This window comes from Cibotium barometz, chromosome 13 (assembly GCF_041138505.1).
Source record: "Cibotium barometz isolate CiBa-2024 chromosome 13, ASM4113850v1, whole genome shotgun sequence".
In the NCBI taxonomy this organism is placed as follows: domain Eukaryota; kingdom Viridiplantae; phylum Streptophyta; class Polypodiopsida; order Cyatheales; family Cibotiaceae; genus Cibotium; species Cibotium barometz.
Genome location: NC_141058.1, coordinates 58575018 through 58602038, shown reverse-complemented (window position 1 = coordinate 58602038; position 27021 = coordinate 58575018). Strand labels below are relative to the sequence as shown.

General features: G+C 47.1%; 1 protein-coding gene across 5 annotated transcripts in view; it reads left to right on the top strand.

Annotated features, from left to right (window-relative positions):
* Positions 1–27021, top strand: part of LOC147632877 (uncharacterized) — a 127320-nt gene that overhangs the window by 33114 nt on the left and 67185 nt on the right. For 3 of the 5 annotated variants that reach the window (XM_086807786.1, XM_086807783.1, XM_086807787.1), the window contains 5 exons: positions 25180–25234; positions 25347–25441; positions 25659–25814; positions 25895–25950; positions 26067–26257. In XM_086807786.1, the coding sequence (XP_086663912.1) occupies positions 25180–25234; positions 25347–25441; positions 25659–25814; positions 25895–25950; positions 26067–26257 (553 nt within the window). Of the gene's footprint in view, positions 1–25179; positions 25235–25346; positions 25442–25658; positions 25815–25885; positions 25951–26066; positions 26258–27021 lie in introns of all 5 variants that reach the window. The other 2 variants (XM_086807784.1, XM_086807785.1) reach the window with 2 other exon arrangements.

Here is a 27021-nt window from a genome sequence, read left to right as displayed (position 1 = left end):
GTCAGTCTACTCAATCTTGTACTTCTCACCTATATATTGTAGGTGTCACATCAATGAAAGTATCAATCTTGTGTCTTGTCTACACTCATCTCAAGGTAACTCTTGTATTTCATTTGTTCTTGTTTTATTTCTAGTTTTGCTCTTGCTTTCATATTTCCTACATGGTATCAGAGCAGGCTGCTTCTGCCCTGTATTGCCTGCCATAGCTTCTCCCTAGCTGCGCTCAGCCTGTAGGACCAGCCTACTCACACTCTGCACAGGCTGCGCCGACTTGAATCTGCTGTCCAACCTCCGCCGGCCTGATTTCAGTAGCTGCTGCATACTTCTCTTGTTTTCGTGAAGCTGCTACTGCTCTCTCACTTGGAGCTGCTGCTGCCCGCCATACTGTTGCAGCTCTTCTTTTCTTCATCAACTCAAGGGTGCGTATCATCTCAAGGAAGCTGCAGATCGACTGTCCTCCTAAATGAGCTATTTTTGCTGCATTCAGTTCTGCCATTGCTTCCTCTTGAAGAGTCTACAAGGTACTGTGCATTGTCTCCATCAGTTTGCTGGTTAGTCCTTTTCTTATCCTCATATCTGCAAACTGCTAGTTCCTCATGCTTCGATAGGCTGTCAAATGCTATGGCCTTGACAAGTGGTGAGAGAGCCGGCTTCTAAAAACAGTTTTGGATCTCTTCTTTCATTCATTTCTGCAATCTTGTAAGGGAATAGACACTGCCCTTGCATTTTAGCAAGAGGTAAGACCTTCCCACATGGCTTCTTCTACTCATTCTCTCATGTCTATCGACAAATTCAATGGGTCCAACTTTCATACTTGGCAAATCAAAATCAAGTGCCATCTTATGAAAGAAAGTCTTTGGGACGTTGTTCATCGTGCTCTCCCGAAGATTCCGACATTGAGCAAGTTATCACTTATGCTCCCACTGCCAAGAATGACAAAGCCTATGCTATCATCTTGCTCGGTCTTGGAGATGATTACATTCATCACATCTCCGACATACAGTCTGCTTCTCGAGCATGGATCACTTTGGATACCCTTTTTGGACCCCGCTCTAAAAATTCTAAGATTGCACTTATGATCTCATTCTTTGATCTATATATGCAGGAGGGAGCTACTATAGCCTCTCATGTCAATTATTTTCGCAGTCTTATGGTTCAGCTTGCATCAGTGAAGTCCCCCATCTCCGAAGATATTGCTATTGCTGTGCTTCTCAAAAGCTTACCTGACACCTATGCTACTCTTGTCACTACCTTCAAGTATCACAATAATCCTACTCTTGAAGGTATCATCAATGCTCTCCAAGAAGAGGAAAGAACAAAACAACAAAAGGTAACTGACACTGCATTTTTAGCAAAGAAAGGAGGATCTAAGATAAGAAAGCCTTGCACCCATTGTGGAAAAACTAATCATTTGGAGAAGGACTGCTTCAAGGCTCATCCATGCACCATTTGTGGCCGTGATAATCACCGGGAAAAGGACTGCTACTCTAAAACCTCTACATCAGCCCCTGTATCTACCTCAGCCCATGTTGCTGCAGCATCTACATCAGCAGATCTTGCTGTTCATTCCTCACATGATGAGGAATGGGCTTTCTGATTACTTCACCTTTCTTGTCTACCACTTTGACCACCGATGATGTAGGTCAAGGGGTTCTATGTCTTACTCATTCTGCTTTAGGACCTCTCTCTTGTCCCTACTTGAGAGGCAGAGATTGCCCTTGAGGAGGGATGTCTTCAAGGTCCATCTGTTTGTCTACAGTCAGTTCTACAGTCAGTCTTCTGTCTATCTAGTCTTGTCTATCTATCTATCTGTTGTCTGACTATCTGTCTATCAATCTGACTGTGTCTTGTTTTAGATCCATCTTGTCCCTACCCTTATGGACCCATATGAGGATATCACTTGAGGAGGGGTGTCTCAGGATCTTTTTGTCTCTCATGTCTTGTCTCTCAGTCTATCAGTCTTTATGTCTATCTTCTAGTCTTGTTTTTTTTGTCTTCCTCCTAGTGTCCACTTAAAGAGGGTGTTGGAAATAAGTGCACACTAGGTGTACTATTTCTAGTCTAGTTTCACTTAAGTCTTTGTGTCTTGAGTCTAGTGCCATGTGGCACCTCTACATTTATCCCATAAGTCAGTCTACTCAATCTTGTACTTCTCACCTATATATTGTAGGTGTCACATCAATGAAAGTATCAATCTTGTGTCTTGTCTACACTCATCTCAAGGTAACTCTTGTATTTCATTTGTTCTTGTTTTATTTCTAGTTTTGCTCTTGCTTTCATATTTCCTACATTGCCAGCCAAAGGGACAGCCCATGATGTCATCAGTTTGTCCAAGGGCTGTTCACAGCCTTGGACAACAGACAGAGCTTGTCGATAGCCTCTAGAAGCCTTATGTAGGCAGTCGACCAGTACAGGATGCAAGGAAGCATCTGTCGGCCAGCGTACAGGAGGGTTGCTGGTAGCAGACTGGGGTAATCAAATAGTGGGCTGAACAGCATTAAATCCTTGCGCATCATTTTATGTAGCATTTAATGCTCTCTCTCTCTCTCTCTCTCTCTCTCTCTCTCTCTCTCTCTCTCTCTCTTTTGGCAATTTTGTCCAATATGATAGTGGCCGACAGCTTCTGTTGGCCGACCAGCATCATGAGGTCATATAAAAGCCAAGCACATCATTCCCCATAATTCATTCAGTAATTCAGCAAAGTACAAGCAACAGTCGAGCATCCAATCATCTCTAGGCAAACAATGAAGATCCTCTTTAGCATTCAGCGAGCTTATGTGTAGTCCTACAACTATCTGGACTTGCATCAGTGGCCCGAAGAGTACTCAGCCAACGTACGGTCTTACTTGTCCTTGCGTTGGGCATTCATATCGCTTGTTTTCTCAAGCATTGTACAACATTCTCCAAAGAAGAATATAAGCAAATACTCTTGCTTGTAGGGGGGGGCCCTTTGAGTGGGTAGTTGGGACCCAATAAGGTGTCGTCTACTTCACTCTCTCATTATCTTCCCTCTCTAATGTCTGAAGTGGATGCTAAGGTTCTCACCACATAAAGGTATAAAGAAGGCCATGTTGTGCGTTATCACGATCAAACTTAGTGCATGTAACAAGTGGGCACCCAACCGACCAATTGGCATAAATAAACCGGCAACATCAAGAATCAAGATCCGGATTCCATCATCAATAATGGCAATTGCTCAAAACTCAAGAAACAATATATAAAGCAGCTTGCAGGTAAGAGTGACATAGTCCACTGAGCACTTGAAGTGATTACAAAAAGTCTGAATTGTGAGCTGATACAAAAAAAGAAAACCGAAGTGTGAAATACACAAAGTAAAGCATGCTGATAGATGCATGACAAACTAGAGGAGCCTGATAGCCCCAAAGACTAGAGTCCTCAATTTAGAGTCTGGGCACTTAATCTTCAACATCCTCGATGTCCTCATCATTAGCCTCCTCGGTTGACATTATGTTCATGTTATAACTTATAAGTTGAAATAACAGTCTCATCTTTTAGAGTTGTACTCACCAAGTGAGGGGTACAAATCCCATACTTCTCCCACCATGAGAGTGGCCGAAGCTGTCTCTCCGCATGACATCAATTTGTCTACCAAATGCGTGGCTGGCATTCCGATACACTAGCTGCTCATCCTCCAGCGTGTCGTGAGCTCCACATCGCCATTTCTGAATGTAATCTTGCGATCCGTCTTTCAACTCTTCATTAACATAATGCACGTCACTCCGCTAGAGAGGGTGCAATATGTGAGCAACCGCGTGGATTGGTCTATGGAACCAATCCAACCGGTCGTTCCAAACCCATCGAATGTTCTCAACCTTGAAAATTAGCCACGAATGATCAAAGCTCTTAGCTAAAGCCTAAGATACAAGTTACAACAAGAAGGCAACTAGTTGGAAGTTGGCACTTGGCATGTTGAGTACCTCTCATCTGTCAAGTGAATGTATCGGTTAGAGCCTCTCCAATCCGATCCATGAACTTGTACAAGAGTCCAATTGTGCTGCTCTCCATGTCAGTGATGCGAAGAACACTGTAGATTAGATCGAAGAGCACTCACAAAAGCCTTTGCCTCCTTCCACCAGTCTTCTTGCATCACTTTGCGTGCAAAAGCAACTGCCTTCGGGTGCTCATGTGCCTCCCAATTCATTCACTTTCGGTAGACTGCTGTGCGCATGAGTCCCTATCGGACTCTTACTACCCTCTCAACTACAATGAACATATATGCAAACCTGGTTTGTGAGAGCTTTTCAAGCTCAAGGTCACTATTGGCACGATACATTGCCAAGACTTTGGGCCTCTTGTGGTAACAAACTTGGGTCTCTTGGTAACAAACTTCACCAAGCTACGCGCAGTGTGAAAGATGTCAGCAATCCACCCAATCTTTGCAATCTTCAATGAGCAACTATAGGCTATGGGATGTGGCCCAACTCATGCACATGGAGTCCATACAATCCGCAGGGACTTATCCTCTAGCATCCGTCCCATAGAGACATAGTTGCTACCATTGTCAGTGACCACCTGCACTATGTTTTGTGGGCCTATCTCCATGATAGCCTCACGGAGGTGTGACCATATAAACTCTCTTGTCAGCATTGTCCTAGGCATAGATGCATCAATGGCATGCAAAAACATAATGCCCTTGCAAGAGGACACCAAACATTGTACACATTCCTCTTGCGTATATGTGACCACCCATCACATAACAATGTGCAACCATACTTGGTCTAAGTGGCTTTTAATGGCTCCATCTCCATCTCCATCTCCATCTCCACTGCTTGTTGCTCTCTTTTGAGCTCTGTAGTGCACAAGGTCTCATAGGAGGGTCTCTCTCACTCACATCCACTGCTTTTGATTGGCCTCATGGCCTTTTTCCATCGTGGATTGTGCACAATGTGAAAAGACAAAGCCCATTGGATGAAAAGCCTAGTGAGTTTCCTAGTTGCATCATTAATTGCTTGCTTTTGTATGCTTTCTTAAATGCTTGCTCTCTTTAGAGAGGCTCTAGGTCTTGCAGGCAAAGGGCTTCGTGTTGCTATGGGTGTGGAATTGCCAGCACCCCCAAATCTTGCTTGGCTCTGTGCATCTTCCTCTGAGCCCAACCGTGTTCTCTTTGATGCATTACCTGTATCCTCACTAGCCTCAATATCCTCAGGTAGAGCATAACCGCATCCTACCAATTACTGTCTTTTTCACCAATTTGAATGCACCGATGCCTTTCTCGGTTAAACATGAGAAATGGGCCTTAACACGGATTATGGTATCTCTTGAGCAAACTCCGCAAAAATTACATTTTCACTCTTGGGTGCCTAAACCACCATAACTTGATACAGGAGTGACATGGGCCCACATGGCATCCCTAGTGCGAGGCATCTTTACAAAGCTAGGGCAAGATTGGTACCATGGCATGAAAACCCCCAAATTTCAAAGTCTGTAAATTTGCACAACCAACTTGAGAGATGGTGGGTAGGGAAGCTGAGAAGTGTGGGAGGAGCTGGAAGGGACTGATTTTTGCAATGCAGGAGCTCTTTCGTGTTGGAGGTGGCAATTCTCGTAGCTACTCCCGGATTATTGAATGACTAGAAGTTGTGGTGGATTATCCCATATGCAAGAGCGTGGGAAGTCGAAGAGCCATATGCAGGGTGTGGTGACACCTTGTTATAGATATCTTCTCCGGCCGGGTTTTTGGGGGGGGGGGGAGCAACGGCTAGGAGATGGGAGCCCAGCCACCGACGTTGCTCAGTGTCCTAGGGTGGTGTACGTGCTACTCCTCCGTGACTTTGACATGGGATCAGAGCTCGGCTTGTGTGGTCTTGGGTGGTCCTAACCTCTGTTTGATCGAGGTGCTCGAATTGAAGGAGGGTGTTGGAGGTGGCAATTCTCGTAGCTACTCTTGGATTATCGCATGACTAGAAGTTGTGGTGGATTATCCCATATGCAAGAGCATGGGAAGTCGAAGAGCCATATATAGGGTGTGGTGGCACCTTGTCATAGATATCTCCTCCGGCCAGGTTTTTGGAGGGGAGCAACGGCTAGGAGATGGGAGCCTAGCCATCGACGTTGCCCAGTGTCCTAGGGTGGTGTACGTACTGCTGCTGCGTGACTTTGACACTTCGTTGGTTTCCACAAAGAGCTTTCTCGATAAAAAAAGGCCTAAATCGTACTACTAACATCTGAACCTGAATGAAACGTTTCGTTTCAAAAAACGTGAATGAAACACGTTTCATTGCAACTATGCCTACCTCCAATCAAGAATGGGTGCATACTCCCTAAACCAATGAATGGCGAGAATCATATCACACTCCAAATGAGGTGACACAATGAAGCAGGGTTGTTTTTGTACGGCATGCGACGGCTTATCGTACGGAATACCGTACGGATTTTTCTCGAATTTTTTTTTCTCGATTTTTTTTTTCAAATTTTTTTGGAAGGTAATGGTCTTTTTTTCCCTTATCTATGGCTGTTTGAGCTTCCTCTGTACTATGATGCTTCCCTTCTTTTTAAAATACTCCATATTTGGAATTGGAAATACGTAAGTTTATAAGTATTTTTTTAAAACACCGTATTTTATTGCACGATAAGAAAAAAATGTATATTGTACTGTATTTTCCCGTATAGTATCGTGTTGTACAAACCATACGGTATCGTACCCGACAACTGGGCAATGAAGTCTCTCTGAAATGTGGCCTTTTGAACCTTGAATTCAAATTATTGAGCCTTATGGAAATGTGAGTACAAAGATCGGGTGTGAACCCATCTATGTCCAGATGATGGGGTACAAGTGTATAACTCATCTTTTTAGCCAACTGAGGAGAAATCACATCTTGAGAGCTGTCCATATCGCACGAATGAGGGCTTTCTTTTGCCCTTCAACCTCACCCTCTTGCTTATCATGAAATACCATTGTGGGTACTGAGTTTAAGGTGGGTAAGAGTTGGAAGGCATTAGTGGCTGATGTTGTGGTACAATCTTTCTTACCATGCTCCACGGTGTGGTAGAAGGAACAGCTGTTTTCCCCCTTGTACTGTGTTTGCTTGTTTGGTTGGAGATGTCCACCAGTAATGTCCTCCTTGGCCTTTTCCTTAGGTGTCTTCTTAGGTTTGAATTCCCTATTTTTCTTGCCTCTCGAGGTGTTTTGGGAATCTTTCTTTGTATCTTTGCTATTCTAAGCTCCCTTCCTCAACTAGGATGATGACTAGTGAGTGGTGGATGACTGCTACTGGGGTTTGGAGCTAGCTTGGATCTTCTTGGGTTACCTCTGTTCATCATCATTTCTTGATTTTGAGCGAGAGTATGTATCGTGTCATATGACTATTGGTCAAAATTACATACGGTGAACCTAATTTTCATATCCAACCCCCTAATGAAGTGTTTCAATTTATCCTCAAAGATATCCCCAACCACTGGCATGATGACTCTGTTAGAGTATATGTCAATAGTGGAGATTGTTTTGGGTGAGTTTGTAAAACTCATCCTCAACGTTGGTCATGTATTTTTGGGAGGAAGAAACCGTTTTTGAGGTCAGACATGAAGGTGTCCCATATATTCTGAGCAGCCCCTGTGATTAGGTCTACATGTAGACTGGACCAATGTTGACACCAGGTAAGTGCTTTGCTAGAGAGATGAGGTGTTGCCAGGTGGACTCGGTCTTGAGGATCAAAAGCTTAGCCAAAGGAAAGTATGCCACAAATTGATGAATAAATTGCATCACGCTTACCATCATACTTACTAAAATTTGGTTGAGCATGGTGGTTGGGGCGGTGGAGGAACTCGCACCTTGTTGTGTCAGGATAGGGAGAATTGACAATATGCAGGGTTGTTTCCGTACGGCATATGACGGCTTATCGTATGGAATACCGTATGGTACGATACCGTACGGGCTCGTATGGATTTTTTTAGAAAAAATATATATTTTTTTCCAAAAAAAAATTAAATTTTTTGGGAGGTAATGGTCTTTTTTTTCCTTATCTGTGGATGTTTGAGCTTCCTCTGTACTATGATGCTTCCCTTCTTTATAAAATACTCCATATCTGGAATTGGAAATACGTAAGCTTATAAGTATTTTTTAAAAAAACCGCATTTTATCGTACGATAAGAAATTTTTTAATATCGTATCGTATTTTCCGGTATGGTATCGTGTCGTACGAACCGTACGGTATCGTATCGTACGAACCTGAGAACTATGACAATATGTTTGCTTGCATAGCATCTCTTTCAAGCTTTGGTTGGTGTTCTCTGGCTGCTTGGTCTGCATGTTGTTGGTCTTCTTTAGCCTTGCGTTTGGCATCCCTGGCTCTTCATTCATCCTCACGTCGGGCTTCTTTGGCCCTTCGTTCTTCAACCTTTTTGGCTTCTTTTTTTTGTCTTTGTTGCTCCTTGATGAGGAAGAATCTTTCAAGTTCAGAGAGTTCTTTTGGCTTTTCAACTGCTTTCTTGGCTTTTTCAGTCTTCTCTTTAGCTTTTTTTTCTTTGGCTTTTTCTGCTGCTTCTTCTTTAGCCTCAATGAATTGCTTTGACGAAACCTTCACTGAATTGCGGAAGCGTTTCTGTGGTGGTGTCTTCTTTGTTGATCTATCCTTGCATGTCTTCTTTGCAGCTTTATGAAGAAGTCTCTCCTAACATTATGGAGGCTTGGGTGGTTTTTCCTGACCACAATTTTACCATCCATGGAATGCTCTCACTTTTGGGTAGCTAAGTTTTTTTTTTTTCCCCAGGAAAAGATCCTTTCATTAGTTATGTAAAAAACGCCCGTAGGGCTACAAAAGATCTCTCCTGCTCCTAAGAGAGAGAAGAGCAGTGAATACATCATGGCAGCCCGGGAGACTCTCCCTAGGTGCTGCAAAATACAAGCATCAGTCTAAAGAACTGAGCGGCTAAATCATACAATAGGGGGGGGGGGAGAGCCAAACAGGTGGCCTGTAGTGCCAACGGGGGGATCCCGTGTGTAGGGTGTAGAACGGGCCGCAGCGCCAAGTGGTGTGAAAGGCCTGGCGCCGTAAGATCGCCTCATCCGAGTCTCCCCGGATGCGGTCGTACTGTCCTCGCAGGGTGTGGATCAACTCCTGCCAAATCCCCCGAACAGTCTCTGCTGGTGGCTCTAATCTCCCCTCAAAGGCCGTAAAGCACCGGGCCCTCCAGGTGAACCAGATGGTGAGGCTGCTGAGGAGCTCCCATCGTAAATCCCTCTCCTGTGTCCAGCTGGCGGACGAGAAATCCGGTGCCGGAACCAGGCGAGGCTGACCCCTAATAAATCTGATGGCCTGACTGCCCTGCTCCATCTCATAGCCCATAGCAGGCCCTGACGAAGTCGACCAAGCAGCGGCACCCCACGTAAACATACCCTCTGGAGAGAGGGGGGCCAGAATACGCAGCATCCGCAGCCAAATCTGCTGTGCCTGAGGGCAGTCCCAAAGGCAATGTCTCTGTGTCTCCATAGGGTGGCCGCATCGGACGCAGGCCGCCGGAAGACCGCTGTAAACAAGCCAAGTGCCAACTGCTGAGCCCCTGTGGGCGACCAGCCACTGGAAAGCCGAGATCCTGCGGGCCTGTTGACTAGCCCAGAGCCGAGCCCAGAAATCCTCCAGGAACTCCTGTGATAGTCCCTGCAATCGCCAATGCCCCGCTGCCGCTGGAGTAACCGTCCTCCTCGCCGTCAAAATATGCCGTCCCAGCCGAACAGTATACTGGAAAAAGGTGATCTCTGTGGCCTCAAGGGATGCATAAGGATCATGCCACTCGTACTCCCCGGGGTCCCACTGTAGCCGGGCCAAGGGGCGCGCTGCATATGCCCATATGCGCCAATCCGGGAGCACATCAGCAGGGTCGGGGTCAATATGCCACTTCCGAGAAGCGGCAGCCACTACCCGAATCCTCTGAAAGGTGCACTCTGCAACCAAAGGCGACTCCACCTCCACTCTCTGGAGTCTGCCCTCATCCTGAATCTCATAATAGAGGCATCTGCCATCCTCAGTGCTAGCTCTGACAGCAATCAGGATCTCCAACTGTGTAAAGGCTCCCATCCACCGTGGGGCCACTGGCTCGAGAGGTGTGAACCACTCCTCTGTAAGTGCCTCCTGAATATCATCCCTCATAATCAACCCCCCTCTGAAGTGACTCAGCCTCTCCACCTGGGTCTCCTCTGGTAGATTGCAGAAAGCCTGCCAGTCTCCAAAACTACGAGCTGGGCCTGCCGCTAAAGGTCCCCAGGCTAGACGAGGCCGAGAACCCAGCATATGACCCTGCTCTGTACGAACCGCTGGGCTCCAGATGAGCGGTTGCCTGGCCCGCTCCTCAACACAAGGAGGCCGCTGAGAGAGCCCCGGTCTCAGCAGCTCCCAAGCTCTCAGGATACTCAAAGCAAATCTGTCCTCCCATCCTCTACTGAGGCCTGTCCTCCTCATCTCTATGAAGATCCAGCGAATCTCTGGTGCCCAAGTACCCCCTGCAGGAGGCGCCCGGGCCTGCAGTCGCTGCAAGAGGAGCTCTTTCCAAGGCTCAGCGCCTGGAAGCAACCCCCGAACAATAAGCTTCCCCAATAAGGCTCTACTCTGATCGACTGGATCTATAATGCCCAAACCGCCCTGAGCCAGCGGAAGTGTAATAACTGCCCATGCAACCTTTGCCCGAGCTGTCTGACCGTCCCGCCCAGACCACAGAAAGTTCCTGATCAGCCTCTGTACCTGGCTGATGCAAGAGCTCGAGAAAATCCAGCAAGACGTAATGTACCACATAGTCGCTAACAGCACCTGATTTGCCACCACCACCCTCCCAGCCAAGGATAGTCGAGCTGTACTCCAATACAATAGCTTCTTCCGAATGCTCAGAAGAAGCGGGGCAATCTGCTGCTCAGGTGACAAATCGAGGCCAATCTGGCATCCCAAATACCGCACTGCTGTGCCTGGAGGAATCCATCTAAAACCGGGGTCCGGGTTCCATGCCGGAGTGGGAGCACTACTGATCCAAAAGGCCACTGTCTTACGCCAATTGATCAATGCTCCCGAAGCTGCACTAAAAACCTGGAGCGACTGCTCTGCCCGAATAAGATTGGCCTCTTGGCCATGCAAAAATAAGCCCGTGTCGTCTGCAAACTCAGCATCAAGCAAATCCTCCCCCCGGACTGGGAGCTGAAGTCCTCTCAAACCAACCTCCTCTGCCGTCAAATACATACTCATAGCCTCCGCAAAGAAGAGAAAAAGGAAAGGGGCGAGAGGACACCCCTGACGGACTGATCTGGTTAGCTCAAAACTCGGCCCCCGACCTCCTGCAACAATCAGCACCTGGCTGCGAGCTGTGGAATACAAAGCTGCCACCCCTCTGATCCATCCTGGCTCAAAGCCCAGGCGCAGCATAGTGCCCTCTAAGAATCCCCAATCAACTCTATCGTATGCCTTCTCAAAATCGAGAAGCATCACGACCAAGTCCTCGCCAAGAAACCTAGCTCGGGCCGTCGCCTCCCAGAAAGTAAAGATGTTGTCAAGGATACTGCGCTCCTTGACAAATCCTGTCTGAGTAGCATGAATCAACTCCCCCAGGAAGGGCTGGATCCTCAAACTCAAGGCCTTTGCTAAGACCTTGTAGACAGTATTGAGGATCGTAATAGGCCTCCAATGCCGAATGTCATCCGATACTCCCTCCCCCTTGGGGATAAGATAGATCAAGCCCTCTGAAAAGCTCTGCGGCATCACCCCAGTGTCCAAAACATGCTGAAAGCCCCTGCGGAGGCCTGGCCCCAAAAGGTCCCAATAGCGCATAAAAAAGGCCGGCGTCAGTCCGTCCTCCCCTGGGCAACTATGTCGCGGCAGGACCCTCAAGGCCTCGGCAAGCTCAATCTCTGACAGAGGCGCACCTAGAACTGTGCGCATATGGTCTGTGACCCTCCTCTGCACATGGGCCCACACAGTCTGTCTGCACACATCTCGATCCTCAGTGGTTGGCTCCGCTGAAAGCAGGTCACTATAAAAAGCAGTGGCAATGGCTCTGATCTCCCCGAGCTCAGTAGCTATCGATCCATCCGGTCTACCAAGCTGGCGAACTCCTGCTCTCGCATGACGGGGTCCAGTGATCTCAAAAAACTCCCCAGTCACTCTATCACCAAGCTGCGTCCACTGAGAGGCCTGACGACGATAGTAAAACTCATGTCTCTGCTCCTCTACCTCTCTAACCTCCTGGCGTGCCTGGCTCAGCTGGGACGCCACCCACTCACATGCAGGCTGCTGCTCCTGAAGGCGCTGTAGCGAAGCAAGGCTGCGTCTCAGCCGTTGCTCCCGCTCGCGAATCTCTCCCAGTCGTGTCAAAGCTGCAGCGTGTAGAAAAGAGCTAAGATCAATGAGTCCCTGGGCACACTGGCCCGCTGCATCCTGGTCAGAGCACTGACTATCATGCCAGATCCTCTCAATGTCCTCAGCGAGACTGGGATCTGCAAGTACCCTCTCTGGGATCCTCAACTGCAAGCTGGGCTCCCGTGTCCCCTCCTCCAATGTCAATATAACTGGCGCATGATCTGAAAATGAGGTGCCAGCAAGAATGCCGACGGAGCCCCCTCGCTCCCCTAACCAATCGCCCACATAAAAGCGATCAATCCGTGATAGATTAGTCCCTCCCTGCCGGCGATCCGACCGAGAGAAACTAAGACTGTCGTGAGACCGGGAGAAAGCCCCATGCTGCCATGCATCAGTGATCCTCAGTGACATGCAAAACCGGTCCCAAGCTGCAAGCTCCGTGCCGTGCACTGTAACATGACTGCCTCCCACCCTATCTGCCGGGTCCTCAAGCATGTTGAAGTCTCCCCCAACACACCAATGTGCGGCCTCTGGCAATGCATCTGTAACCTGAGTCCAAAACTCTGCTCTGGCACTAGCATGATTGGGCGCATAGATGTTGAGCACACCCAATAGCTCATCATGCATCCTCAGAATGACATACTGTGCTCTACCAGGCACAATGATCCCTCGATCCACAATGGCCTGCCGCCATACATCTGCAATAACCATGCATACTCCTCCCTGTCCACCCAAAGGACCAAACCCTGCAGACCAAAAAGTGTCCCATCTACCAGGCATCACCGAACCATATCTCCGGATCCTGCTCTCACCCAAGTGGTGCTCCTGCATCATCAAAATGTCAATGCTGCCACCAACCAGGCATCTCTGAAGCTCCTCGATAACGTATAAAGTGTGCTCCGCCAAGGCCCTGTACATTCCATGAGATGATCCTCATGGATGCCCTGCTGAGGTGGATGCTGTCTCAGCCGTACGGCGGGCCTTCGCAAGCGGCTTGGATGGAGAGTAGTCCCCATCCGAACGGCTACGAATCTACCCACCCGGTGTACTGCAAGAATCCCGGATCAGGCGCCAGTGGCTGTGGCCCATGGCGACTGCCTCCAGCTCTGACAGAGAAACCTCGTGTATACTCACATATCCAGGGTCGCGCGCCAAGTCTGCCACTATGCGCACGACCAAATGCCGAATCCCTTAGGTATCCATACTCCCGGGATCCAAGAAAAAATGAGCCAACTCCCAAAGTCGGCCTATCACATCAGTCACCTCCAGATCGCTCATGTGGTGAGAAAACTCAACTGCTTGAGTCTTCAAAGTGCTGAGAGCGAGCTCTAGAGTCCACTCCCGATCACAAGGTCCACATAGAGGGAACGAGAAGGCCACCGCTGAGTCTAGTGCCTCCTCCCCGCGGGCCGGAGGTATCACTACATGAACTCGAATGGGTGCTGGCTCATGGGGGCCCTCTGCTCCAAAAAGCCGTGTAAAGGTATAATCAAAGGCCTCCGAGCGCTGTCTAATGCCAAGGCGACTCAGCCGACTGCGGATAGATGAAATCCGTGAGGCCCTAATCGGCATAGGTCTCCTCTGTGATGCTCGAGCGAGGTCAGTGCTCAGCGCTCTCCGGACTGCAGGTGAGCGCCAGGGAATTGCCAGGGTCTCCCGGGAAGGTGAGGCGGGTGGAGGGGGAGGAGGGGGAGGCGAGGGAGGTGGAGAGGGAGCCGCTGCCGAAACCGGAGCGGGGGCGGGAGGAGGCGAAGGTGGAGACGAGGCGGTGGGAGGGGACGGGGGTGGGGGGGGTGAAGAAGGGGGAGCTGGCATCTCCTGGTCCTCGGTCGCTGCAGGGGTCTCCTCCTGAAGGGGAGCAAAGCTGTTCCTCACGGGAACCCAGTGAGGCTGAGACTGTGGCTGCTGCTGCAGCGGTCTCTGTGCGTGCTGCTGTGGCTGTCTCCCTCGGCGGCGCCCCTGTCCAGGCTGCCACTCCGAGGTCTCTGTGGCCTGAGCAGGTGTCCCTGAGGCAGCCTGCCGAGCCGAATCTGTGGGCGGGCCATCAGTAGCCTGCTGCTGTGGTGAGGGTCGAGGTCTCCTGCGAGGGCAGGCCTTGGCCAGATGACCGACCTGCCTGCAAATGAAGCACTGGTTCGGGAGCCCCGAGAACTCCACTCTCTGATCTATCCACCCCCCCCCTATCCTAGGTAGCTGAATGACCTTAGGAAGGGAGGAGATGTCAGACACCAACACTCTGACTGAAGGTAGCCCCGCTGCTCTGGCCACCACTGAAGCTGCTGAGGGGCCCGTCTCTAGTATCGAGCCCACCAATGCTCCGAGCCTGGGGAGGAGCGGAAGATACTCCCGGCGGAGACCAGGGAAACAAACTGTAATATGGAAGAGGTGCTCTCCCTGCTCCGCCGCTGCTGGGTCAAATCCATGCTGCCAAGGTCTGAAGAAAGCCCGAGCACCCCTGATGTCCAGAGGACTCATGGCAAGGACCTTGGCAACGCTCTGGGCGGCCTTGAACTCGATCTGATAATGGCCCCGGCCCAGGAGCTGTACATCCAGGATCTTGCCCACATCTGCAAGAAGGCGAGCCTGAAGAAGATCCCTGATCTCCCCTCTGCTGGGGCGAGTGCCGACTATACGGCAGATGGTGGAATGAGCCTGGAGGCGTTCCACCTCTGCAGTGAGGCTCGCTTCCTCTTCCGGCGAAAGAGAAAGCCTGATGGGGATGACCTCGGGGGCGGGCGAGGGGGCTGCGGGTGAGTCCCTCTGAGGCGAGGCGGGAGGAGTCTCCATCAGAGTCTGAAGCTCAGGCGAAGGCGAGGCGAATGTGGAAAACCTGCAAGAAACGGGTTGCACCTAAAGAGGCGGAAGACCGGATGAAAATGAAGAAAAACAAAACCCCCTGGGGGTGAACAACACGAAAGAGGAGGGAGAGGGGGAAAGCGAAGGAGAAGCCCGCGGGGGGGGGGGGGGGGGGGGGGGGGGGGGGGGGGGGGGGCGGCAACAAAGCGAAAGGGAGGGGAGGCGGGGCGCTGCTGAAGGGGGGGGCGGGCGCGAACAGGCGGAAAGGAGGGGGCGAACAGGCGACAAAGGGGAGGGGGGGGCGAACAGGCGAAGAGGGGGATGGGGGCGAATAAACGAAGAGGCGGGGGACGAATGGCGAGGAGGGGGGAGGCGCAGCAGCGAGGCAGGAGGGGGGGGCGCAGCAGCGAGCAGAGGGGAGCGAAGGCAGGCGGGGGGTGAAGAGGCGAACAGGCGGAGAGGTGGGAGGCGAACAGGCGACAGAGAGAGGGGGGGGCGTGCAGGCGGGCGCACAATGCGGGTGGAGGCGGGAGCTTCAGCAAGCTACGGGCTGCCTTTTTGCAACTTCCACATTTTTATCTTGGGTAGCTAAGTTGGGTTGCAACCTACAGTTTTGATACCACTGTAGCATGCAATAGGTTGACCGTCGTAACGCACAAAAAAGCCTTCTTTAAACTTGTGAGTTTATGCAATCCCTTCACTTTGAGAGAGAAGAGTAGAGAGAGGTATTGCTTGTAATTCTTTGGAACTTTGTACAATGATAATGAATGATGACTGTTGTCACCATTTGGTCCCACCCAACTGGTGCACCCTTGCTTTCTCATGATGTGTGTACAGTGGACTGGCGTCCATGGCTGTTATGCAGAGGATTGATGCCTGCCTTGTGATACTGTGGATTTGGCTTTTTGCTGGGACTTGTGCCTGTGTGTACATACCTGGAAATATCTGGAGCATTGGTGTTCCACTTGGTCTGGTACCTCGTGTACTTGCCTGGAACACGTCTATTTTGGTATAGTCTCATGAACCGGGATTGTCCATACCAATGTTGCATTGCATAGTATCTTTATATGCTTGCTTGCAAATCGAATTTGCATTGCATAGTATCTTTATGCTTGCTTGCAAATTGAATTTGCATTCTGTTTTCATGCTTGCTTGACCAATGTGTAGTTTTGGGTAAGGGGACACCCGCCCATGAATCGTTCGTGTGAAGCTGTCTAGTGACATGGTTATGTGGCATGTGGCAGGTGGTAAGTATCGGTCATAGCCGAGCAAAGTGAGTCTACACATTTGGGCGATCAAAACTCACTTATAAATTATGACCATTGCTGTGTTTTCACACACGGATATCTTGAGGTGAACAAAGCTCAATTTCCACCACTTGGACCCTATCTCCTTTGTACAAAGAGAGCAACCAGCCAAGTGTCCGTTTTCCCTTGGACCCCTGCTCACTTTTCCTCTCTGCCTAACGCCTCATGTGGACATCTCATCATCTCTCTCTTCTCCCCTCTCTCTAGAATCAAGAGGCCTTATGGCTGTATTTTCTGCACTTTCTCCTTCCTTACACTATATCCAAGCTTGTTAGAGTGTTTTTCAAACTTCCAAGAGTGTTTCCAGGCCGTATTCACTCTCCTACACACTCCCAATGGCTCAAATTCAGCAAAACAGTCCTTTTATTGCTGTAATTTTTGGTCTTTTGACTGAAAACCCTAAACTCAGCCTTCCTTTGTCAAGTTGAATCATAGGGGAAGGTTCCCCCCCAGGGTCCCTTGCAACCATAGTTGTCAGGTACAAAAAGTTCGATTCGGTACGGTATGTTCAAATATGAAAGGGAGTAACCGCAATGACTAGGGTGCGGACCTGGCGCCAGAACTCCTCTCTGAAGCATAGCCGTTGAATGGCTCTTGCCTCATCGACACGTGAAGGTATTGAGAACCTTGTATCCATTCCTGCCACTCCGGTGAAACCACTGTTACTTAGAGCTTAGGCACGACATCATAAAGGCGCTCTAGAAGAAGCCACATGTAGGCAAAGCGCGTCGAGGATGGCTTCTTCATCTCTAAGTCGTTGTGATGGCGGAAGATAGCAAGGGCCTTGACTTTTTGACTGAAAAAAATGACAATTTGAGTGGCTTGTGTCGCCACACTCTTCACCCACTCTAACTTGCCTATGTCCTCCATAAGCAAGTCAAGGCAGTGAGATGCACAAGGAGTCCATACTATGGAATTAAACTCCTCCTCAAGCAAGAAGCCCATCTTGCGGAAATTGGACGCATTGTCCGTAACCACTTGAACCACATTTTCAGGGCCAACCTACAGGGATGATGGATGCATGAAAAAGGAAAATAAATAAGACTTGATAGTTGAGTAAAAGGTAAAGGCTAAACTTTCAAACTTCAAACTCAAAAATTAAAATTGTATCTCACCTCGATTATGGCTTGTTGAATGTGGCGATAGATGAACTCGCCCGAGGTTTTCTTCCCCGCCTTTCCGGCATCCACGGCCCGCAAGAAGTACGTGCCAAGAGGGCAAGATACTAGAATGTTGAGGATGCCCCTCTTGTTTCTATCGGTCCATCCATCGGAGAGGATGGAACACCCATACTTCACCCATCCCGCTCGGACGGGCTTGAGGGTCTTGTTGATTCTCTCCTTTTCTTCATGAAGTGCCTTCGTGTGCATGTTGTTGTAGGTGATACCATGCCAAGGGCCATGGCATGGTCCTACTTTGGCAATGGCCCTCACCATCCTTTGCATTGAGGAGTTTTGAGGACACGAAATGCGAGATTGCACTTAATGACCATGTGTGCAATCTCCACATTTGCGTCTTGTTTCTTTGCTCGGACCCAAGAGAGAGAGAGGCCACATTTGCTCCAATGGAGCCTCCAAGAGTGGCTTGCCTCGTGTGGAACCTCAAACTCACTTGGTCTCTTTGATGAGGGGTCGGAGTTGGTGAAGGGGGAGAAGGATGAAGAGGATGTATCCCATGCCGGCAGGATGACTTCGTCTTGAGTGGCGGCAACGGCGGGGGGGACTCTTCCACTTTCACTTGCTTTGCCAAGCAAGGAGTACTTCTTCACAATGCCATCGGAAATGTCTTGAGGGATCATCTTGCAAGGTGCAATTTGCCCCCCCATCTTGGAGAGATGTGCAAGAAGCCTAGTGGCACTACTAGTGTAGGCCTTGCCACAATACTTGCAAGTCCACTTCCATGCCCCCAACTTCCCCTCGTTCTTCTCATAGGTAATGGCATGCAAAGTAAAGGCTTTATGATTTTCTGTCATGGTGAAAGAGGAGAGAAGGGTCCCGGGAGAAGGAAAGGGAGAGGGAGGGAGAGGCTTAGGGGAGGGGGATGTGGGTTGTGGATAGGCCTGAAGAAGTTGGTGATCTGTGGTTGGGATCTCTAGCTCTGTACCTGTAGAAGCCTCTCTCTATGTCGGACCTCGGTGTAGCTCAAGGAGGAAAAGGCCTAAGCATCTTTGATCAGGATACTCCATCACGCGGCTAAGTGGGCCAAAACCCTCTCTGAACAAGCAGTGGTATCTCCCCCCTGATCTCATAATATACATGGCATCTACATATGTAATGCTTCTTTGACTCTACCTCTCTGTGGCATAATCTGCATATTCTGTCCTCTCTCTCGGGGTCCATGTTGCTCTCCTTGCCTCAATCTCCAGGGGGTGAGAGGAAACTATGATCTGACCAATAGTCACCCTCATAGCGTGAGACATGTGTACATCCATGTAGCCTGGGCGTCTGACAAATCCATCCTCTGTGAATCTAAGGAAATGATCTCTGTAGTACTGCATCTTGGTGGGAAGAAAGCTCGACCAAGTCTCCCTGGTGTGCATCTGGATCAAATCCTGTCTCAAAACTCTTTTCCTCTGCTCTCGGGAGAGTCTAAAGTATAGGGAGTCATCATCATACTGGAAGGGCGTTAATCTGTCCATGTTGAGCCCATGTGCTGAGAACCACTCATCTACTGCAGCATACCATGATGGTGATGGCCCTCTATGGCAATACTCTGTGACGACTCCATGGCTAAGCGGGGTAATCTTTGTGGACCCATGGCTCTGATGCGTGTGATGTAGGCTATGGTCTGAAATAGAGCCTCTACAATCATGGGGGGCATTGCAAGCTGTGCTATGACGATCTTATGTGGTATGGTTTGCTGCAAATCATCTTGGAGATCATGAGGATTTGTGGTCTTTCCATCCGATGCCAATCATGTGTGGAGAGGGTAGGGGTCCATATTGGTGCTGCATACAGGATAGCTGGGGTGACTAAGGTGTCAAATAGCCATCCTTTGGTGCGAGGCTCCTGGAAGAGAGCCTGGTGACATTGTCGCTCCATCAATGCAAGGGCAGCATAACCTCGGTGAGCCTGTCCTGTGATGCCAGTCTCATGGAGAAACGGCTCCCATTACTAGTGAAGGTAATACCCAAGTATACATATGGTTTTGTCACCTCCACCTGATAGCAGATGGTAGGGAACATAGGCACTTGAGACGGTAGTGTGAGTTGAAGATTTTCACTGACAACCATATTGTTTGCAATACTACATTTATATGCATTGGTATGGAAATCTGGTTAGAAATGCACATGACACTATATACTTGATTCCTCCCAAGTTCAATATACATTATTTGAGGGAGGGGCCAGCTATTCTGGCTCATTGTGCGTCTCTTCTCAATTCAGAAAATTACATCTTGTATTGTGCGTGTTGTCCATTAAATCTTAGTGTATTTAAGTGTATTGATTAGCATTGTGTTCAATCAAACATTTCACACTGACCGGTGGAATTATATTGGTATCAGAGCATATGTTTCTCTTTCACTTCTATTGTGAAACCCCGCGAACACTAGCTATTCCTACACTTAGAACACTATGGACAATTGCACAGTGAATGTTGAAGATGCCGACACAAGAGGCAAGGACGATGATATGCATGCTCATTGCTTCCAATTCTTTACAGGAAGAACATACTCATGTGGTGCATACAAAGAAACAAGAACATGTGGGACAGCTGTCTCGTGGTAAAGAGAATGCAGTAAGGAGAGTCCATAGTCTCAAGGCCGGAACTTACCCGTATGCAGGCTCTTCTTGATGCACAAGAAAAAGAATTGAAGCTCTACCGCGAGGATCCATTGGTACATGATTGTTTCAAGGCCAAGAAATCTGAATCATTTATGGATCAAGCCATGGCATTGATAGCTCAAGAGTTGCACATGCAACCGTATCTCTCATGCTACTAATGTCCTCGAGTGTGCTCGTAAGGGAGAAGTTATGGGTGATAATGCATCAATGTATGTCTAGGGGCCAACCATGCCTCATGCTTACATGGCACATGTTTCTATGCTCAATGTATCCTCTTTTGTTCCCAAAATGATGCCAGTCACAAGGGCTGTCCCAATGGACATGCACCAACATAAAATTGCAATCCATGTTGCATGTGTTGTGCATGCACATTTTCAACTGGCAATGACATTTGACATACATTTTGACCACTTTTATAAACATTGCATTCTTCACAGGCTACATAAGGTACACCTACAAGGTGTGAAATTGCCGATGGGTCCTCTCTAATTGTGCGAGGGTTCATCCTCTCAGACATGTGCTCTTGTTCAACCACTTGTGGGGATACCAAGACGTGTGGAATAATTGCATTTTCTCCATAAGCATCTTCAATAGATAAAATGAATCACTTCAAAGTCATAAAACTAGCTAATTTATTAGTAGACCGATCAGTTAGTGCAAGCTAATGCATCGAAGTCTCATGACTTCAAAGCCGGAGACAAATCTGTTAAGTTTGATACATATCATGGGGAATATGATGTGTCAAAGGCACTTGCTTTTATTCCCGAGTCTCATATTGCTTTTAGTGATGAGGATTTCACTCAGAAATCCATGATCCGGCATGTAAGCATGTTTATGAAAGGTACCGCTGCTCATTGGTGGCTTATTGAGAAGCTCTCCCCAAATCTTGTCAGATCATGGGAAGAGTTCAAATAGAGGTTTTATGCCTAGTTCTTGCCTCCCAATGCATTAAATGAGATAACATTGAAGTGGGATTGAGTGAAGCAGAATGAAGGGGAAACTGTGAATATATATGTGCACAAGTTTTGGAAAGTGCTTTTGGAGGTGTCTCCATGTATGCATATTTAAGAGACAGAAACTAAGAGAAGGCTTCAATTGGGATTACAACCCGTGTACAAAGTGGAATTACAAATGTATCCTGGTCACACCTTGCAACAACTAATCGCACCCACCACTACCACCAAGCAATTGAAACTTAAGTTGAGTCGATCCAAGAAGGCAAAATCCTCATTCCAAGGCAAAAAGAGAGGGCTGTCCGAAACCTACAAAATAGTGGGCAGCCACCTAAAAAGGACCAAAACCAAGACAAAAATGGTCCAAAGATTGAAAATAAATGTGCTTAGAAGTATCCCTTCAGAGTGAAAAACTATGGTCTCACTGCTGAGCAGAAAGAGCAATATATGAGTGAGGGCAAATGCTTTACTTGTGGAAGCATTGAGCATATAGCAAAAGCATGCTATATGCTTTTCCCTTCAAAGTGAAAAACTATGGTCTCACTGCTGAGCAGAAAGAGCAATATATGAGTGAGGGCAAATGCTTTACTTGTGGAAGCATTGAGCATATAGCAAAAGCATGCCCAAAAAAAAAGAAGCATGATAATGTGAATGCATTGAGACTCAATGTGTATATGGTTCCCGATGTGCAGGGGAATAATTCACATGATAGAAAAATTAGGGCTGTATGTAAAGCTTGGGGATAGCTTAAGGATCAGTCTGCTTTGTTTATGTTTGACGATTGTGTAATTGAGAACTTTATCTACACAAAGGGCAACCGCTTTGGGTATTGAAGTAGGGGACACGGGCTCTCAAACTGAAGTAGGGGCTGCCTTTGTTGGTAAATAACTGCAGGTTACGCCAATCATTGGCAAGTTGCACATACACATTCAAGGCTATTTGGATTACGAAAACTTTCTTGTAGTGCCTTTGAATATCTTAGAAAGCCTTGGCATACGGGCATTGATCCGCACAAGGCTTACAAGACCAACAAGATCACCTTAGGAGGGTTATCTTATGAAAGATAATTGCCTACATGTGGTGTCTAACATGCTAGTCATAGAGGCATAATTCTTACTATGCACATGATTAAGAGGTTTTTCTTTTGGCTAGGTATACGGAAGGACATAGAGGCACATGTACGTGCATGTATCACCTGTCAAAGGGTGAAATCTGATAGGCAAAAGGCGTCAGGGTTGCTTCAACTATTGCCAATTTCCATGCAGCCATGGGAAAGTATTACGATGGATTTCAATGATGCCCAGTTGGGTAATGATGCTATTTGGACAATTGTGGCCAAGTTTAGCAAACATGCTCACTTCTTGCCGGTCAAGAAGACCATCAAAGCTAAGTATATGGTTAAGATATATCTTGCATAAGTGTTCAAACATCATGGAATGCCGAAGTCCATTGTAGAGGATAGAGATCCCAGGACTACAAGCCTCTTTTGGCGGGCGTTGTTTGATAATATGGGCACCAAATTGGACTTCTCATCAGCTTATCACCTTCAAACGGATGGGCAAAGTGAGGTTGCAAATTCATCCATGTTGGACCTCTTGAAATGTTGTGTGGTGGATCAAAAGGCTTCTTGGGAGAAGTACTTAATCGCTTGTGGAATTTGCACAGAGCAACATGGTGTATGTATCTATGGGAGAGGTCCCGCTTGAGATTGTTTGTTGTAAGGTGGTTTTGCCACCCATCCTTCGCACAAGGATGAGATATTTGGAGCTGATGAGCATGTAAGAGACTTGGTTGCTCAAGTGCGGACAACCATTGCAAGGTCCCAGGACACATAAAAAGACTGCCGATAGGCATAGAAGGCAATTTGATGTCAAAGAGAATGATTGGGTATTGCTGAAATTTGAGAAAACTAGACTTAGAAAGAGGCCTAGCAAAGCCTCACTCTTGATATCTTCTATCTTATAGATATTCCTTCACCTTTGTACTCTCGTTTGTACTCCAAATGCTATGCTTAAACTAATCATTGGTCTTTCTCAGGACTACACTAGAAATCGAAACTCCACTCTCCACTCCTGTATCTGTTACATATGCTTACTAATTTTTCTATGTTTTTTATTTAATTTTTCCACAACTTATTAGCGTAGCTTTTTTTCACTGATGACGTAATATTTTAAGAAAGGGGATTTTTTACAACCAATGAGAAGAAAAGCTTTAATCCAACATCCATTAACTTAAATCTTTCTCAAACTCAATAATATAATAGCTTATTTGAGAGCTATGAGGCTCCAAAGCACTATAATACCTCCAAACTAGTGAGAGCATTTTGCAATAGAGAGCAATGAGAATTAGCAACAAGTGGGTAAGTAGATAAGAGCTTATAAGCATGTGGAAGCTAGAACATAAAAAGTTTATTATTATGTAGAAAGGTGGCTTTTACACTAACGTGAATGGATAATTTAAGATTTCTTCACGTACTATCTTAAAACCCTTAGTCCATTTATGCCTTAGTTTTTATTACATTCTTTCATTATCTATCTATACACACTTCATTAAGTTTTGGGCGACCAAATTTCTCTTATAAATTATGACCAGCCTTGTGTTCGCACACATTGATGTCCCGAGGTGGACAAGGCTCAATGTCCACCACCCAGACCTTATCCCCTTTGTACAAAGAGAGCAACCAGCCAAGTGTCCACTTTCCCTTGGACCCCTACTCACTCTCTCTCTCTGCCTCACACCTTAGGTGGACATCTGATCATCTCTCTCTTCTCCCCTCTCTCTAGAAGTTGGCGTCCACTTCAAGAGGCCCTATGGCTGTATTTTCTGCACTTTCTCCTTCCCTACACCATATCCAAGCATGTTAAGAGTGTTTTCCAAGCTTCCAAGAGTGTTTCTAGGCCGTATTCACCCTCCTACACACTCCCAATGGCTCAAATTCAGCAAAACGACCCTCTTATTTGCTGTAATTTTTCGTCTTTTGGCTGAAAACCCTAATTTCAGCCTTCCTTTCTCAAGTTGAACCATAGGGGAAGGTTTCCCAAGGTTCCTTGCAACCACTTGAAGACTTTTGTCATGAAGGATTACGACAAATTGAAGACATTAACACTCCAGACGCCAAAAAGAGTGCTTCAATAGAACTAGAGCTTAGAGCTTCATGGGAAGCTGCGGTGGGTCTAGCCATGTGATGTGATTCTGTAGTTGGAGAAGGTCTGAGCGGATGAGCAGGTTAATGTCTTGGCTGTTGAGGGATAATAGTGGTGCAAAAATATCATCCCTTGCAGCCTCCATCTTCTACAATCATCCTCCCCAAGGTCTGGTTTCCAATAGGGGTTCCACACATCGCTGCAAGTCACTAGTTTGGCAAGATAGAGCAGCATATTGCCTCACAAGTTGAGCTTGGGCTGTTGGGTGCAGGATGGTGAAGATTGGGCCAATGGAAGTAACCCCCATATATATGTAGGAGGTAACAATATCTACAACATCCACTGCATATGTTAAGTGCTGTTTGGATGTCAACCGATGTGAGCTATTTAAGGTCATGACCTTGCTATTGGCAAGGTTCACGCTGAGGTCCAGCTACTCACAAAAGCACTTAGTGCTGCCATTTCTCTGGGGGAGAGAGAAATGAAATGATATATTAACATCTCTAAGAGGCCATAATGGCCTATGAGACCAAAACTGAGAGTACATCTGAAGTTGGTGTCTCATCAAAGAGAACAAGACTAAAAAGTACAATAAACTGATTGTCCTACAGTTATAAGAACAGAACTGCAAGACTCCGAGATGATACTGAGTAGAAAATACTAGAAAATACTGGAAAATGTATATCAGGTAGATCCATGTATGCTGTGATCAGTTGAAGTGTTGCCCTCTCCTTAGATCAAGTATCTCCGCCATGGGGCTGTCTAGAATGGAGAGGTCGTAGAAGCGAGGTAGGTGCCTCCAATGCCGAGCAATAATGGCTCTGATCTAGTGATGGTGAGAGAGAGAGAGAGAGAGAGAGAGAGAGAGCAACTCACTATATATGTAACAATTACAAATTTTTTTAGTGATGTAGTGCTTTCATTTGATGACTCCAACCTTTATTCTCTAGATTTCCAACAGGTATAAATTCGGCTTTCCAGTCAGTGTGTCTATCTCAAATCACTGAATTTTTCAAAAAGGGAAGTGTCATATCAACAAATCAATGAAAAGGTAGGATGTCTTTCGTGATTAGGTTTTGTCGATCTCCAAATGGAAGCAAGAACAAGGGTGCAAGATTTGTCGGGAGTCGAGCTGTGTGTTGGCAGATGCAAGCAGAGAGAACACCTGGTTTGCGTTCATTCATTCTTTTCTGTGAAAAGCACGTGTTGGTTTTTTTTTGTTGGGGGGGGGGGAGGGGGGCTCACTTCGAAGCAATCCCCCAGATCACCTAACGCAGAGGCTACACGCTTCTGTCATCTCCTGTAGGGTTCATATTTAAAAGATGAATATTTAGGAGTCATGGCAACCAGGCGGACGCATTACATCTGGTTTGTTTGTCTCCCAGTGCCTGTCAACTTTTGCCATTGTATGTGACGGTGAGACTGAAACACGTCAGTATGATTATCTACTCAAGGGAGCAATTCAATGAGTCGGGCGTACCACTAATCTTCGGGTATAATCTGCTTTTACCTTTATGCGACAATAACCAGGAAACCACCGGGTATGCTTTTCTTTCCAAAAAAAAAATGCTAGCGATTGACCATGTGCCTTACATATGCTTCATGGTGTCTGCTATTTCAGTGTCATGGACTTGCTCAACAAAGCCCTCGAAGAGGAGAGATTATCATTAAGTCATGGTGCATGCTTATCCTATTAGTGTAGTTATCAATCCACTAGCAAAGTTCTTTTTTTGTTTGTTTTGTTTTCAATTGCCACCAACCATATAGCTGCTTGAACATGCCTCCTTTGTCAGGTGGAAGGGAGATAGAATCTGTTATGTATACCCCTGAACAATCGTTGGAGCTCAACAGTCTTGTGAGCTCCAGCAATGCAATGCTGCAACAGTTCTTGACCAGGTTGGATTGTATGAGTGAATGTGCTTTAAGAGCAGTCGATGTTTGTAATGCTGATGTACCATGGATGACTAGGCTGCTCCATATAATGGTAACATCAAGCCCCATCTCTTACATATTTTCTTTTTAGGCTTCTAGTGGTGGGAGATTTGTTCTTGGGGTTGGTTTGTAAAGTTTATTGTTTGTGGATCCTCTGGCTTTTCACAGTGATTGTGACACACACATTTTCTTTTGTTTTGTTGCAAACCAGTAATTTATATTGGAGAACCCTCAAAATGAGAGGCTCTCATTAAAGTATATTTAGGAACAGTGGAAAAACACGTGTAGTTCTGCTGATCAATCTGCTGCAGCTCAAAACTATCATGCAATGACTGACGTAATGATCGATGACGTAAATATACTTGTCAATCTGAGGTTGTGCAATCATAATTACAATCCAGCCATATTGTCCATATAGCCCAATATCTTGTCTAGCCAAAGAAAAGAGCATATTCTTCGATATATAAACATCTAGAACATTTTCCCAAATGTCATCCCAGGGAATCTTACTGTCATATCCGAAGATAGACGATTATAAAACTCCCTTATGTTAGTGCAAAACCATAGCAAATGAATAGCATTCTCCATTTGATGATGGCCCTACAAACAATTTGGAGCTGCAATTTTCCGCTTTGCCAAATACTCTCCTATCGGGAGTGTACTTGTGAAACATCTCCATAGAAAAACCTTCTGTCTTAAAGGCAATTTGCTTTGCCATATCTTTCCCAAATTACCTTTCCACCAACCTAAGGACTTTATTGATATGCCATATCCGATCCGCATGTCCCTTTATCCATGGTTGTGGAAGGAGTAATC